Here is a 15,165-nt window from a genome sequence, read left to right as displayed (position 1 = left end):
TCCTTGGACATTTACATTTACATTTATGTCATTTAGCAGACGCTCTTATCCAGAGCGACTTACAAATTGGTGCATTCACCTTATAGCCAGTGGGATAACCACTTACAGATGTGCCTCATCCATATATGTCAACTCAAGAAAAGCACCAGTTATCCTGGCCAGATGAGAAGCTTTCCTCCTTGGACAATGTGCTCTCCTCCTTGGACAAAGTGCTCTCCTCCTTGGACTATGTGCTCTCCTCCTTGAACAATGTGCTCTCCTCCTTGGACAATGTGGCTCCTTGGACAATGTTCTCTCCTCCTTGAACAATGTGGTCTCCTCCTTGGACAATGTGCTCTCCTCCTTGGGCAAAGTGCTCTCCTCCTTGGACAAAGTGCTCTCCTCCTTGGACAATGTGCTCTCCTCCTTGGACAATGTGCTCTCCTCCTTGGACAATGTGCTCTCCTCCTTGGAAAATGTGGTCTCCTCCTTGGACAATGTGGTGTCCTCCTTGGACAAAGTGCTCTCCTCTTTGGACAATGTGCTCTCCTCCTTGGACAATGTGCTCTCTTCCTTGGACAAAGTGCTCTCCTCCTTGGACAATGTGCTCTCCTCCTTGGACAAAGTGCTCTCCTCCTTGGACAATGTGCTCTTCTCCTTGGACAAAGTGCTCTCCTCCTTGGACAATGCGCTCTCCTCCTTGGACAGAGTGCTCTCCTCCTTGGACAATGTGCTCTCCTCCTTGGACAATGTGCTCTCCTCCTTGGACAATGTGCTCTCCTCCCTCTGACTCTCGCCTCCGTCTCTCTCTGATATGAATGCTTCCTGTCCTAAGTGGCACGGTGATTGGTCCTTATTTTTTGCCTTTTATCAAGTGGCATGAGACTGGTGTCGTGGTGTGGGAATGGTTTGTCTGATTTTGATTATTTGGACTGATTGATACGCCTTGGAAATCTCATGTTGAACAGTATTAACACTATGTTAGATTGCTTTACTTTTGGTCAGCTATAGATCACAAGTGCAGAGACTAAAAGTGTATAGCCTGTAATGTACTGTACATCATCATTATCACCATCATTATCACCACAGTACAAGAAATATCAGCTGTAATGGTGCTTGGATTTATGTAAAGGTACACAATTTTCTTTAGTAGTGCAATGGAAAATGAAGGTATTGAAGAATAGATTTTGTAGAGCACAGTTCACCTTAATACTATATCTCGCATTATTGTTGTTATAGATTGTGAGCAGGGTTATAGCAGAGCCAATAATGACAAAATACTGTCTGTTTGTTGTGAGGGGTGGATCTGAAACATAAATTATCACTCCTAACGTTATGTTATGTATTTTATAAGTTGCAAAGGGACTGACTAAACGCTAAACTCGTCTGTTTCTTTCTAGGTGTGATATAACAGGCTTTTACACTTGAATATAGCAAAAGAACAGCCTTGTGTGTTGCATCTTAAACAAAATAATATAGACCTCAAAGTAAAGAGCAGCCTCTTGAGATCATTGATTAAAGTACACAGCTTTGTTTTTGCATAATTTTTTGGAACAGCACTTTCTCAACAGCTGAAGATGGACTTCTGCTGACTGGAGTGGATTGAGTGTCTCGCCATTAAAAGTAATTTTTTTGAAAAATGCTTGTATGGTGTTACTTTCCATAGACAACATACACTGAGTATACAAAATATTAAGAACACCTTCCTAATATTGAGTTGCATCCACTTTTGCCCTCAGAACAGCCTCAATTTGTCGGGCATGGACTCTACAGGGTGTCGAAAGCGTTCCACAGGGATGCTGGCCCATGTTCATTCTAGATACACACGGGAGACTGTTGAGCGTGAAAACCTCAGCAGCGTTGCAGTTCTCCTACTACCATACCCTGTTCAAAGGCACTTAAATCTTGTGTCTTGCCCATTCAACCTCTTAATGGCACACATGCACGATCCGTGTCTCAAGGCTTAAAAATCCTTCTTTAACCTGTCTCCAACCCTTAATCTACACTGATTGAAGTGGATTTAACAAGTCACATCAATAAGGGATCATGGATTCCACCTGGATTCACCTGGTCAGTCTATGTCATGGAAAGAGCAGGTGTTCCTGATGTTTTGTAGTCAGTGTATAGGTTAAATAAAGTCAACAAGCATCATCCGGTGTTGAAAACACAACTCACAAGGAGCATTTGATTTTCGTTTCTTTAAATAACAGCATCAACTGGGGGTGGCGGAATGCCAATGCAGGGGCCTTCTTTACTATGGGAGTTAGGACAACTACCACATTTACCCTCCTTCATTACTATGGGAGTTAGGACAACTACCAGATTCATCCTCCTCCATTACTATCGGAGTTAGGACCACTACCAGATTTATCCTCCTTCATACTAAAAGGACAGTCATCTCAAGCTATAGATTTCTTCCCTTCTGTGAAATGAGACACACTTCGGTTGTATTTACTTTATTAACATTTGTTTAGCACTAAGACCTAATAAATACATTATTTAAACAAAGAAATTGTTAAAATGGAAAAGGTATTTAGCACAATTTTGTAGAAGACACCACTGTTAATTTTGTAATGTTTATTTTAGCCATAAAAGCCAGAAGTGCCTTTATTGAAGGACATACTGAAGCAGTATAAAATGTCAAGTTAACTCTACAGTCCAACTCAATTCAACTACATACTGACAAGACTGGGAAGAAAAAATAACATGATTCCAATGAGTTACATGATTCCTATGATACACTACGTAGGTAAACTTTATACATACAGAGTAGGAGGCAGCTTCTGGCATCCTTGACATATGACTTTCAGAAAGACTGCAAAATATATGGCCAGCATATGAAAGGAAAGAAAAGGTCCCAACAAAAGAGTAGACCATATTGGGCAAGTCATGATCAAACCATTTGAAAGGACTTCAATATTTAATGGACATAATTCAATCTTAAATTATAGCTTCGTGCAACCAATTTGAACACTTTAAATAATTATTGCAATTGCGTTTCCCTGCAACATTGGGCAGAAGTGGAATAACCAACCATGAATTACTAACACAGCAAAAACAGTCATTTGTGCTCATTGCCTTTTCATTTGTAGCACAAAAATAATCCAATAGAAAATGGAACAATCCAGATTGAAATCAATACATATGGTATTTGAAGCAATGTATCCCGTCAATGAGCTGGTATCTGAATACCTGTGCGCAGAAAGAGCATCATTTCAGTATCATTATTTAATGTCAATGAGATTAATGACATCAATTAATTCCATCAATATCCTGATCCAATCTCTGTTTGTGGTTTGAACATCAACTGTACATTTTATCTTCTCAAAGGCATAACATAAATAAAATACGTACTAACAATAAATACATGTATATGACTAGATTGAGGGTCCTTCTGTTGAACAGCATGAGCACTCCAAAGTACTTGGAAATATTTACCATTAAAAGGGTCAGTAGAAATACAATGAGAGACAATACACAGTTCAATGACAAGAGCTTGATAAGGACAAAAGTTGCACTACACTCCAGATGGGTTAGCTAGAGCACATAGGAACTTCCTACAAAACTGTTGAACATTTGAAAAAGACAACATGAATGACATTTGACATGGACCCAGGAAACATAATTCAAAAAGGGGACCCCACTGACAAGGCACAGATCACAGATCGGTGAGCCACCCTGCTCAGTACGTCTCTGGTATGACAAACTCAAACTCAGACGAGCCTGGGGGAGGTTGGATGGGGTGGCTCCCTGGTTGGTGGGCGTGGGCGTGAGCACCTGGTCGAGGATGTGCCTGAGGCTCCACAAATATGTCATCCCAGTTCAACATCTTGCCCTGGGTGGACTGTAACGGTAGTGGGTTGGACAGCTGCCCCCTTCCAGGGTTAATGTGCTGGACGCTTCCATCCTCTTGGATAATAGGGACCCCTCCTGGATCTGAACCGTCCGTCTCATATGAGTAAGTCTTGAACTGCACCGTTTTGCAAGGGAGCAGGCGGTACAAGTTGTTGTCGGTGTCATCCTTCTGTTTCCTCCCAGACGGGTCCTGGTTGTGGGCCTGTTTGCAGTGAGTCGACAACAGCTGGTAGTTGATTAACATCTCGTTGCACAGCAGGCACTGGTACCTCCGCTCACCCGTGTGGTGGATCTCGTGTTTGGTCCGGTACTCAGCCAGGGCAAACACCTTGTCGCAATAGTGGCATGGGTACTTCTTCTCCCAAGAGTGGGTGTTGAAGTGGCGCCGCAGGCTCGTCAGGCACACGTAGGGACGCTTGCAGACAACGCACACAAAGAAGGTCTTCCCGTCCATGATGAGCTCGTAGTGATCTTCCTGCTCCGTTTTGGCCTTCTTCTTGCTCAAGGCACCCTGTGGCAGTTGAGAGGTGTTGAAAGGTTGAAGAGGTGTGGCCATCAGAGACCTCTTTGCCCCTCTACTGTTTTTAGAATCTCCCTCCCCGGGATCGTCCTTCATGGGGACAATGTCATATGTGTTCTCCCCGATATTGGCGTACACCTTGCAGCCTGGAGAAAGTGAGCCGAGCTCTGAGGCCTTATCTAGCGTGATTGTCTTTTTCGTAGCTGCAGCCGTTTGGGGAATGCCTGCCTCGTTGATGAATCCACCTGGTGACGTCATATCAGAGAGCTTGATTTTTAAGTTGCCCTTTCGAGCTAGTGTGACCTGCTTCTTATGGATCCCTATTATCTCTGGGGTTTCTAAGGGCAGGGAGGTGCTGTGTAGTTCGGGGGTGAAAGTGCCAATTCTAGCCGGCGTTGTGGATGTGCTGCAAGAGGAGGCTACAGCGGGTGAAGATGGAATATTGGAACTGGTGTCAGGGGACACCATGGGGCTGCTCAGAGGACTGTGGTCTCGCAGGGTTTGAGAGGAGCTGTTGAGGTGCGGGGCTGCTTTGACCGTTTTCTCTTGGTCCTTTGTCAAAGTGGGGGGTCTGGCCTCTACCGGTTGCTTTGTCACAGAGGCGTCCTCTGTATCGGGTGCATCCAAATCAATGATTTCAGAGGGCTTGCATTTCTTGATGGCGTCCGTTTTGGACACAAACATGAGGTCATCGTCCGAGTCCTGGTCTGCACTTCTGTCAGTCTGACTGAACTCCTCTGCAGACAGTGAAAAGGACTCGGTGATAATGGGCATTGTTGGCTCTGTACTGCTTTTGTCCACGGAGCTCACCTCATTGTTTTCTGTGTCTTTGGACAGGCCAGGTAGGCCCTTGACTTGTGAGAGCGGTACGCCTAGATTCGCAATGAACTTCACCCCCAACATCTGCCCAGCATTGATAAGCTCCTTGAGCATGTCAGAGCGAACGCGGACAATCTTGGAACTGTAAATGTAATTCAGGATTTCCTCAAAGATTTCCGCCTTGATGAAATTCAGCTCGATCACCTGTCCAGCCACTGAGAAGAGTTGGTGGAAATAAGTGCTCGACGCCGACAATATGTTTTTGTGCGCTCGAAATTTACGGTCCTGTATAATTATGGTGACATCACAGAACAAGCCATTATTTCGCTGTCTATTCATTGACTTCAGCACCGTTCCTGAATACCGGGTGTCAGTTGCAGAGATCAGCTTTAGGCCCGACATCCCTGTGGAGTGAAGACAAAAGCAATGAAATAAAATAAAATAATAATAAAAGCAATGAATAAAGGCATTAACTTGACAGTCTATTAGAGCAAAAAAAAATTTAAAGGTCCTCCATCCCAGTAGGTCTTACAGTTGCTTAACTGCCCTACTAGCGGTACATTGCAAATCACCTTTCACTTCTTGTTAGGTGACCTCATCATGCATTCGTAGTAGCTTATTGTTTTAAAGGCAGAGGGAGTCAGCAAGCTACTCATTATGCTGGTTGTTGTGGTGAATAAAATAGTTGGCAAACTAGCTACATTGCTTGCTAGCTAACGAACTAAAGCCTTAATTGATAAAAGTCCAAGTCTGTACAATTATTTTTTGGGGAGGAGTGCACGAAAACGAATATGCATCGTTTGTAACTTGCTAGCTAGTTAGCCTAACACCATTCACAAACACAAGGCCGGTCTCAATAGTCTTGCATGCCAATGACATCCAATATATTTTAAAATAAAAAGCTATTATGGTAGTGATTTAAGGTAGCCTAGTATCTATACAATGTATTATTTTACATTAGGGAAATGCAGATTCATATTGATTGATTATATGAAAAGGATCTAGCTTAGCTAGCTATTAACAGTAAGGGGTACGGATGTTCCCTTCCTGGTTTGCGGCAGGTTCGCGGCCTTTTGGTAAGAGTTGATCTTCCATTATTACAAAATTATTGGATGGGGCCAATATACGATGTGGGCTTCTACAAGTAGCTAACACTTGTTATTTACCTGCAACGCCAAGCCTTATGATTGAGGTTCTCTTTCCAAACGAAGTATCGGTAGATGGCTGTAGACAACAAAACGTCAATCTCCTTGTTACTGTCGGAGCGACCTACTGCTAGTTCATGCATGGCCAACAGGAGTCGCAACAACTGTGTCAAGAGTTCCATGTGGTGAGATCTACACATTTGCTGCAGTTCAAACGTTTGAAACTAGATATGTTCAACGGCATTACTTGAGATAATTAATACAGCCCACAAGGAAAACAAATTTAAACCAGAGACATTGCTTGAGCGACTACTAAAAGTCGGTTCCAGTCTAACATGTATTATTATTAACATACTACGCGGAACTAAGAGCATTGTGCTGCATGTTTGAAGGGGGACCTGTTTACACTCGCACCCCATCATTTCCTGTTTCTGAAGCTCGCGTATGAACAACGCAGTATGACCGAAACAGCAGGTTATGTAGTCAGTTCTGTTTATTCTTTACCTAGCTGTCGAATTTAGGCTGTTCGCATTTGAGGGCATAAAAAACGGTAACTATGCCTCTGTCCGATCAAGAACAGAGAAGCCCCAGAAGAAAACGACGGAGCCGATCTGGCAGCGGCAGTCGATCTCGCGACTCCAGTCCAGTCTTTGGTCCCATGCCCAAGGCCCCCAAATATGAAGAAGACCATAAACCTCCTCGAATGTCCGACAGGGAGAGAGAAATGAGAGCGAGAAATGCCAAAAGGTTTCGTACGGAAAACCCCCGCGAGAGGTACAATAACCACGGCTGGTCCGATCAGCGCGGCGATGGCAGATATGGAGGTGGCGGCAGGAATGATTACTACGAACGGGATGATGCTCAATGCCAGAGACAAGACGCCTTCATCTCGAGGTAAATGTAGTTCGCGCGCAAGTTAATTAGTTACCACCTGGTCTCACAGCTGTGTAGCCCTATTTATGCACAACTATCTAGCATCCGTGCAAATACATTGTCTGGCTCACACTATCTAACGACAAATTGTTTCAAGGGTTTAAAATGAGCCAAAGCTGGTCCTGGGCCACAGATAGTTGGCTTTCGTTCAAGCCCAAGATGCCAAGACACCGGACTCAACTAATCCCAGCCTTGACAATTTGATTCAGGTGTGTTAACTCTGGACTAACCTAAAGTAGTAGGCGTAAAATAAACTCCTGAAACTAGAGCCCCAACATACTAAAAACTGTTGAGGGAGGTTCTCTTCTGCACTTTTCAACCAATCCTGTAAATGTGGAGGAGAAGTTAAAATGTATTATGAACAGGGTGGTTCGAGCCCATAATGCTGATTGGCAGAAAGCTGTGGTTAATCAGACCATATACCACTAGTATGACAACATTTCTTTATTGTTCTAATTAGTTTGGTCCTGGCCTGGCCTCCTCCCTATAGGCTGTATCATCTGTTGTCGTCAGCAAAATTAATGATGGTGTTGGAGTCGTGCCTGGTCATGCAGTCATGGGTGAACAGGGGAGTACAGGATGGGACTGAGCACGCACCCCTGAGGGGCCCCCGTGTTGAGGATCAGCGTTGCAGATGTGTGGTTACCTACCCTTACCACCTGGGGAAGGCCCGTCAGGAAGTCCAGGATCCAGTTGCAGAGGGAGGTGTTTAGTCCCAGGGTCCTTAGCTTAGTGATGAGCTTTGAGGACACTATGGTGTTGAAGGCGGAGCTGTAGTAAAAAAAAAAAACAACTTTTTAATAATTCTTAAAGGTCATGTTAAGTGACTGATATTATCACATAGAACAATACGTATAAGATCTCCTAAGCCTGTCTTAACCTCAGACCTTAATTTTGGCGTTTTATCCCAAAACCATACAAAAACGCCATTCATTTCCTGATAGGCTTTGTCCAACGAACCATGACTTGGTTGGTGCCTACAAAAAGACGCCATTACTATTTCGCTCAATACGGACACACCTGGTGCCAAAATTGATAACGCATGTCACGCAGCTGAGAGTCGAGTGGAGACTAATGGATTTGGTTCAGTCAGTTTGAGTCGTCCTGATGAGCTCGTCCCGGCTAGCTAGTTTATGCTGGCAACAACAACAGCATGGCGCTAGTTAAAACTTGTAAAATAAAGTGATGTTTATGTCAATGGGCTAGGGAGAAATAACTTGCAGTATTGGTCACAATCTGGAATCTGGATGTCACCGTAACATGCTAATTAGCTAACATAACGACTAGCCGGTGTGAATGACCAATGCAACGGTGTTGTATCGAGATGCTTCCCACTGTTGCTTCCCAATGGGCAGCAGAACTTCACCGGGCAGCTGTATCACGTAGCTGGCGGTAACTAACGTGGCCAATTTATTCTATACTCGATTATATGTCGAGTAGGATAGCAGCCTACACGAGACAAACGTGTACTATTGGACATCTGGATGTCACCGTGAAACAGTCTACTGCTCAACGGGGAGAGTTTGCGCTGCAAGCCAGCAACACGGGGCAAAGCGTCCTTCGCTCCGAAGTCCTGCTTGCCGAGCACTGCTGTCCTGCAGGGAAGTACGCTAGCTAGATGGTGTAGCTAATATCAGGCCAGGGTGACTGGCAGCTAAAGCACATTTGTTGATTTTGTAGTCCAATAAAAACTGAATGATTATGAAGTCCCACCTTCAGCAGACAAGTTTCAAATTCTCGCAGAAGTTTCTAGCCAAAAGCATGGAATAGCTAGCTGGGAAGGGCTAATCAGGTCAACGGACTGAACCGAATTCGTCCCTCCCCACTCAACTCTCGACTGCGCGACAAATGTCATACATTTTGGGCAGCAGGCGTGTCAGTATAGCTTCTCCCTCGGCAGAGGCTAGCTCTGGACTAAGTGGATTCCAGGCTGTTGGAACTTGTACATCCTGTGTCTCTAGCCTAGGACCACAATTGGTCATCACTCAATTGGTCACAAGGTTTAATGTATTTCTTGTATATTTCTAATTATATGAATTTCATTCCAGGCGGCTACAAGAGAGGGAGAGAATTGGTGAACTTGGATCACCTGAGGTCTGGGGCTATTCACCAAGAGTAATGGCGCCAGAGTAAGTAATTGTTATGCATCTTATCAAACTAATCAAGTACAGGATTTTGAAGAGTTGTGCTATACACACCAACTATCAAATAATCTACATTTAGATCATTTTGTGACCTTTTTCAATAAGCTCTGATGAACATACACCAGTTGAAGAGGATGTGAAAAACAGCAGCTCAGATTCAAGCTCATCGGGTGAGTATGCTAGTAGTCTTTATAATAATCCTTCTATGAAGGTCTGTCCTGAATTAGCCTATATCTGACTGAATGACATGCGTTGACTAGTCAAGAACAAAGTCTAAACTGGGCATATTATATTATGTGCAGGACCAGTCAAAAGTTTGGACACACCTACTCATTCCAGGGTTTTTCTTTATTTTTACTATTTTCTACATTGTAGAATAATAGTGAAGACATCAAAACTATGAAATAACACATATGGAATCATGTAGTAACCAAAAGTGTTAAACAAATCAAAATATATTTTATATTTATAGATTCTTCAAAGTAGCCACCCTTTGCCTTGATGACAGCTTTGCAGGTGTGTCCACATTTTTGACTGGTACTGTAGTAAGTCAAATGTATGATCTGATTACACCTTTGAATTGGGGAGAGATCAAGACAAGTGCACTCTAATTCGTAGACGATAAGAAGAAGAAAAAGAAGAAGAAGAAGAAGAAGAAATCCAAAAAGAAGAAGAACAAGAAACACTCCGATGATAGCGAGTCAGAGTCGGACTCCGGTGGTGAGAAAAGTTTCACCTTAAATTTTTTTTACATTCAATTACAAAGGCTGCTTGTCCGGCTAAGTTTATTTCACCCTCTGTTTTCTTTCAGATGAAGAAGTGAAAAAGAAGAAGAAGAAGAAGAGCAAAAAGTATGTTAATCTACGTTCTACCTCTAGTCAACCGTACCTAACATAAATACTTGACATACCTATACACTACAGTGTCTTCCCATACCATGTTTTGTCACAGGTCAAAGAAGTCCAAGAAGAAGAAGACTAAGAAGAACCGCAAGCAGTCCGTGAGTGACTCCAGCAGCGACGGGTCGGAGGAGGAGGACGCCAACGGGGATCTGTGGGTGGAGAGGACCTGCATTGACGAACACATGGTGGGCCCTGAGGCCCCACTCACCCACCTGTCCCAGGACGACAAGCCTCTCGAGTAAATATACATAGAAGGATCTTTCTTACATTCAATAATCTACTCTGTGCTGTGGCTGGGGTTATGCCATTGCAAAGTTATGGAAACAATTTGAAATTCCTCTCAGATGTTGTTATGAAGTTATAATAACCTTATTACAACGTTTTATTTATTATGACGTTAGAGATGTTAGTATCTTACTATTGTTAACATTGTAAGGGATACTCCATACTGTCTGCAACTCTTGTAATTATGTGGCATTAGGTAGAAAAGGGTCGTATTAATTAGTGCACACCGTAGCCAAATCTTAAGCACTTTAGCAGAACGGTTTGCAATGGAAAACGAAAACCAGCATTTCTTATTGGACACATTCAGGTAGCCCAGTTTATTTCCTAGTGAATATGACCCAAGCACATTAATTTTAGGGCGCTGCTAGGTACATACAACTTGCTTCCACAGTTTGTCATGACATTACCAGCTTTTAAAATGCAGCTCTAGTCTTTATTTTTTATTATCAATGAATGGCTGATTTATTGATTTACATAACTTTTCCCTTTCCCCCTAGTTTTGGTCATGCACTGCTGCCAGGTGAGGGTGCTGCTATGGCAGAGTACGTCAAAGCAGGCAAGCGTATCCCAAGAAGAGGTGAAATCGGGTTGACCAGTGACGAAATCGCAACCTTTGAGATGTCTGGCTTCGTGATGAGCGGTAGCAGGTACATTAGTACTCTTCTGTTTTCATTTTGACATTTGAAATATTTTATCATATTTTACACATTTGGTTGACTGCTTTGTAACGCTCATTGCAATTTTGTAACCCCCAGACATCGTCGTATGGAGGCTGTGCGTCTGAGAAAGGAAAACCAGATCTACAGTGCGGATGAAAAGAGAGCCTTGGCATCCTTCAACCAGGAGGAAAGGAGAAAGAGGGAGAGCAAAATCCTCTCCAGCTTCAGAGAAATGGTGTACAGGAAAACTAAAGGCAAAGAGGACAAATGAGGCTTTTTGTTCTTCCCCTTTCGGAACTTTCTGCTTCTGAGAACTTTTTCTCCCAACATTATCTTTTGTTGTGTTTATTTTCTCATCGTTTCATGATTTGAGAATGTTATTTTTTTTCCTCTTTGTATTGGGAATTAGACTAATATATTACTTATATTTTAAAGCATCTCTGACACAGTGGACTATTTTGTTTATTTAGAAAGTAGTCCATTTGATATTGGAAAGTGCTTGTTTGTCACAAAGCAAACGTATTCAAAAACGAGCACAAGACTGGACCATGCAGATGTATGGTGTATAGATTTGGAGAGCCATTTTGTATTGGGCTATTACAATATTGTGCATCCTAACATACACTGAGTGTACAAAACATTAGGAACACCTGCTCTTTCCATGACATACTATCTAGGTGAAAGCTATGATCCCTTATTGATCCACTTCAATCAGTGTAGATGAAGGGAAGGAGACAGGTTAAAGGAGGATTTTTAAGCCTAGAGACAATTGAGACATTGATTGTGTTATGTGTGCCATTCAGAGGGTGAATGGGCAAGACAAAAGATTGAAGTGCCTTTGAATGGGGTATGGTAGTAGGTGCCAGGTGCATTAGTTTGAGTGTCAAGAACTGCAACACTGCTGTGTTTTTCATGCTCAACAGTTTCCTGTGTGTTTTTTATATATTTTATATTTTTTTCACCTTTATTTAACCAGGTAAGCCAGTTGAGAACAAGTTCTCATTTACAACTGCGACCTGGCCAAGATAAAGCAAAGCAGTGCGATAAAAACAACAACAGAGTTACATATGGGATAAACAAAACATAGTCAAAAATACAACATTAAATATATATACAGTGTGTGCGAATGTAGTAAGTTATGGAGGTAAGGCAATAAATAGGCCATAGTGCCAAATAGTTACAATTTCGTATTAACACTGGAATGATAGATGTGCAAAAGATGATGTGCAAATAGAGATACTGGGGTGCAAATTAGCAAAACAAATAATATGGGGATGAGGTAGTTGGGTGGGCTAATTTCAGAATGGCTGTGTACAGGTGCAGTGATCGGTAAGTTGCTCTGACAAATGATGCTTAAAGTTAGTGAGGGAGATAAGTCTCCAGCTTCAGAGATTTTTGCAGTTCGTTTCGGTCATTGGCAGCAGAGAACTGGAAGGAATGGCGGCCAAAGGAGATGTTGGCTTTGGGGATGACCAGTGAAATATACCTGCTGGAGCGCAGACTACGGTGGGTGTTGCTATGGTGACCAGTGAGCTAAGATAAGGCGGGGATTTGCCTAGCAGTGATTTATAGATTACCTGGAGCCAGTGGGTTTGGCGACTAATATGTAGTGAGGGCCAGCCAACGAGAGCGTACAGGTCACAATGGTGAGTAGTATATGAGGCTTTGGTGACAAAATGGATGGCACTGTGATAGACTACATCAAATTTTCTGAGTAGTGTTTGAGGCTATTTTGTAAATGACATCGCCAAAGTCAAGGATCGGTAGGATAGTCAGTTTTACGAGGGCATGTTTGGCAGCATGAGTGAAGGAGGCTTTGTTGCGAAATAGGAAGCTGATTCTAGATCTAACTTTTGATTGGAGATGCTTAATGTGAGTCTGGAAGGAGAGTTTACAGTCTAACCAGACACCTAGGTATTTGTAGTTGTCCATATACTCTAGGTCAGACCCGCCAAGAGTAGTGATTCTAGTCGGGTGGGCGAATGCAAGCAGCGTTCGGTTGAAGAGCATGCATTTAGTTTTACTAGTGTTTAAGAGCAGTTGGAGGCTACGGAAGGAGTGTTGTATGGCATTAAAGCTCGTTTGGAGGTTTGTTAACACAGTGTCCAATGAAAGGCCGGATGTATACAAAATGGTGTCGTCCGCATAGAGGTGGATCCGGCAGCAGCAAGAGCGACATCATTGATATACACAGAGAATAGAGTCGGCCCGAGAATTGAACCCTGTGGCACCCCCATAGAGACTGCCACAGGTCCAGACAACAGGCCCTCTGATTTGACACATTGAACTCTCTCTGAGAAGTAGTTGGTGAACCAGGCGAGGCAGTCATTTGAGAAACCAAGGCTATTTAGTCTGCCAATAAGAATGCGGTGGTTGACAGAGTCGAAAGCCTTGGCCAGGTCGATGAAGACTGCTGCGCAGTACTGTCTTTTATCGATCGCGGTTATAATATCGTTTAGGACCTTGAGCGTTGCTGAGGTGCACCCATGACCAGCTCGGAAACCGGATTGCATAGCGGAGAAGGTAGGGTGGGATTCGAAATGGTCGGTGATCTGTTTGTTAACTTGGCTTTCAAATACTTTTGAAAGGCAGGGCAGGATGGATATAGGTCTGTAACAGTTTGGATCTAGAGTGTCACCCCCTTTGAAGAGGGGGATGACCGCGGCAGCTTTCCAATCTCTGGGGATCTCAGGCGTTACGAAAGAGAGGTTGAACAGGCTAGTAATAGGGGTTGCGACAATTTCAGCGGCTAATTTTAGAAAGAAAGGGTCCAGATTGTCTAGCCCAGCTGATTTGTAGGGGTCCAGATTTTTCAGCTCTTTCAGAACATCAGCTGTCCGAATTTGTGTGAAGGAGAAGCGGGGAGGGGGCATGGGCAAGTTGCAGTGGAGGGTGCAGAGCTGGTGGCCGGGGTAGTATCAAGAATGGTCCACCCCCCCAAAGGACATCCAGCCAACTTGACACAACTGTGGGAAGCATTGGAGTCAACATGGGCCAGTCTCCCTGTGGAACGCTTTCGACACCTTGTAGAGTACATGCCCTGACGAATTGAGGCTGTTCTGAGGGAAAAAGGGGGTGCATCTTAATATAGGGAAGGTGTTCCTAATGTTTGGTACACTCAGTGTAAATCAAATCCAATCAAAACTCTGTAAACCTGATGTTTTTTCATCAGGTTTTCAACATAATGAGCAGTAACTACACGAAGAAACTGGTTAATTCAGACAATTTATAACTTTATTAATGTACAATAAATTCTGACAAATCCATTCCATAGGTGAGATCTGGGATCAGTGGATATTCTCAAGTCCCTGTAAAGAAGAGAAATATTTAGGTAGGCCTAAGCAATGCCTGACAGACAGTAGTAATATAATGTTACAGTACTTCGTTACTGCATAAACATGTGAATTCATTGCCTGTTTACCTTCGATTTGTAATACAAATCCTCTCCTGACACTCGTCTGTCTCTCTCCATCAAATACCACTGGTATGGAACCCGGGCGATTCTCTTTTCCTGAACAAAAGTCAAGGAGAAGAAGTGTTAGCACAGCTAATTTAGTATATAGAACTAGCTAATGGTATTACTTCAACCAGTTAAAAACTTCACATTTAACTAGCTAGCTATTGCAGTCATTCATCACATTGGTAAGCAACAGTCTCTCACCTTCCCCCCGTTGGTGAGTTTGTGGATCTGTGCAGTGAAAACCCCAGGAAGGATGAGACAAACGGTCATGACCCCGAGACCGGGAAGAATTTCGTACCACATAGTTGCAATGTGGTTGACGCAAGTGACAAAGCGTTTATTTGTCAGACGGCAAATACGACAGTTTATTTTGATAACTTGCTAAGAAAGGCTAAAATGTCGACCGACATGAAGGGTTGACGGTCATTCGTTCACTTCCGGAAGTTGGGGGTTTTTACATAGAG

General features: G+C 43.2%; 3 protein-coding genes across 3 annotated transcripts; 1 reads left to right on the top strand and 2 right to left on the bottom strand.

Annotated features, from left to right (window-relative positions):
• Positions 1-2,425: 2,425 nt before the first annotated feature.
• LOC121540356 (transcriptional regulator Kaiso) lies at positions 2,426-6,508 on the bottom strand. The gene is made up of 2 exons (XM_041849175.2): positions 6,340-6,508; positions 2,426-5,577 (listed from the first exon to the last, which is right to left on the bottom strand). The coding sequence occupies exon 2, from the start codon at positions 5,573-5,575 to the stop codon at positions 3,662-3,664; it is 1,914 nt and encodes a 637-aa protein (XP_041705109.2). The 5' UTR covers positions 5,576-5,577; positions 6,340-6,508; the 3' UTR covers positions 2,426-3,661.
• Positions 6,509-6,721: 213 nt separating this feature from the next.
• LOC121540363 (NF-kappa-B-activating protein) lies at positions 6,722-11,692 on the top strand. The gene is made up of 8 exons (XM_041849188.2): positions 6,722-7,212; positions 9,300-9,380; positions 9,501-9,565; positions 10,014-10,115; positions 10,207-10,246; positions 10,347-10,535; positions 11,080-11,229; positions 11,338-11,692. The coding sequence occupies exons 1-8, from the start codon at positions 6,875-6,877 to the stop codon at positions 11,510-11,512; spliced, it is 1,140 nt and encodes a 379-aa protein (XP_041705122.1). The 5' UTR covers positions 6,722-6,874; the 3' UTR covers positions 11,513-11,692.
• A 2,761-nt stretch (positions 11,693-14,453) lies between these two features.
• On the bottom strand, positions 14,454-15,140 carry ndufa1 (NADH:ubiquinone oxidoreductase subunit A1). Its single transcript, XM_041849162.1, has 3 exons — positions 14,903-15,140; positions 14,663-14,752; positions 14,454-14,549 (listed from the first exon to the last, which is right to left on the bottom strand). Exons 1-3 carry the CDS (start codon positions 15,002-15,004, stop codon positions 14,529-14,531), a joined length of 213 nt encoding a protein of 70 aa, XP_041705096.1. The 5' UTR covers positions 15,005-15,140; the 3' UTR covers positions 14,454-14,528.
• Positions 15,141-15,165: the final 25 nt, after the last annotated feature.

The sequence above is a fragment of the Coregonus clupeaformis genome, chromosome 3 (assembly GCF_020615455.1).
Source record: "Coregonus clupeaformis isolate EN_2021a chromosome 3, ASM2061545v1, whole genome shotgun sequence".
In the NCBI taxonomy this organism is placed as follows: Eukaryota; Metazoa; Chordata; class Actinopteri; order Salmoniformes; family Salmonidae; genus Coregonus; species Coregonus clupeaformis.
Note: the sequence above shows the minus strand (reverse complement) of the source record. Positions and strands in the feature narration are given on the sequence as shown.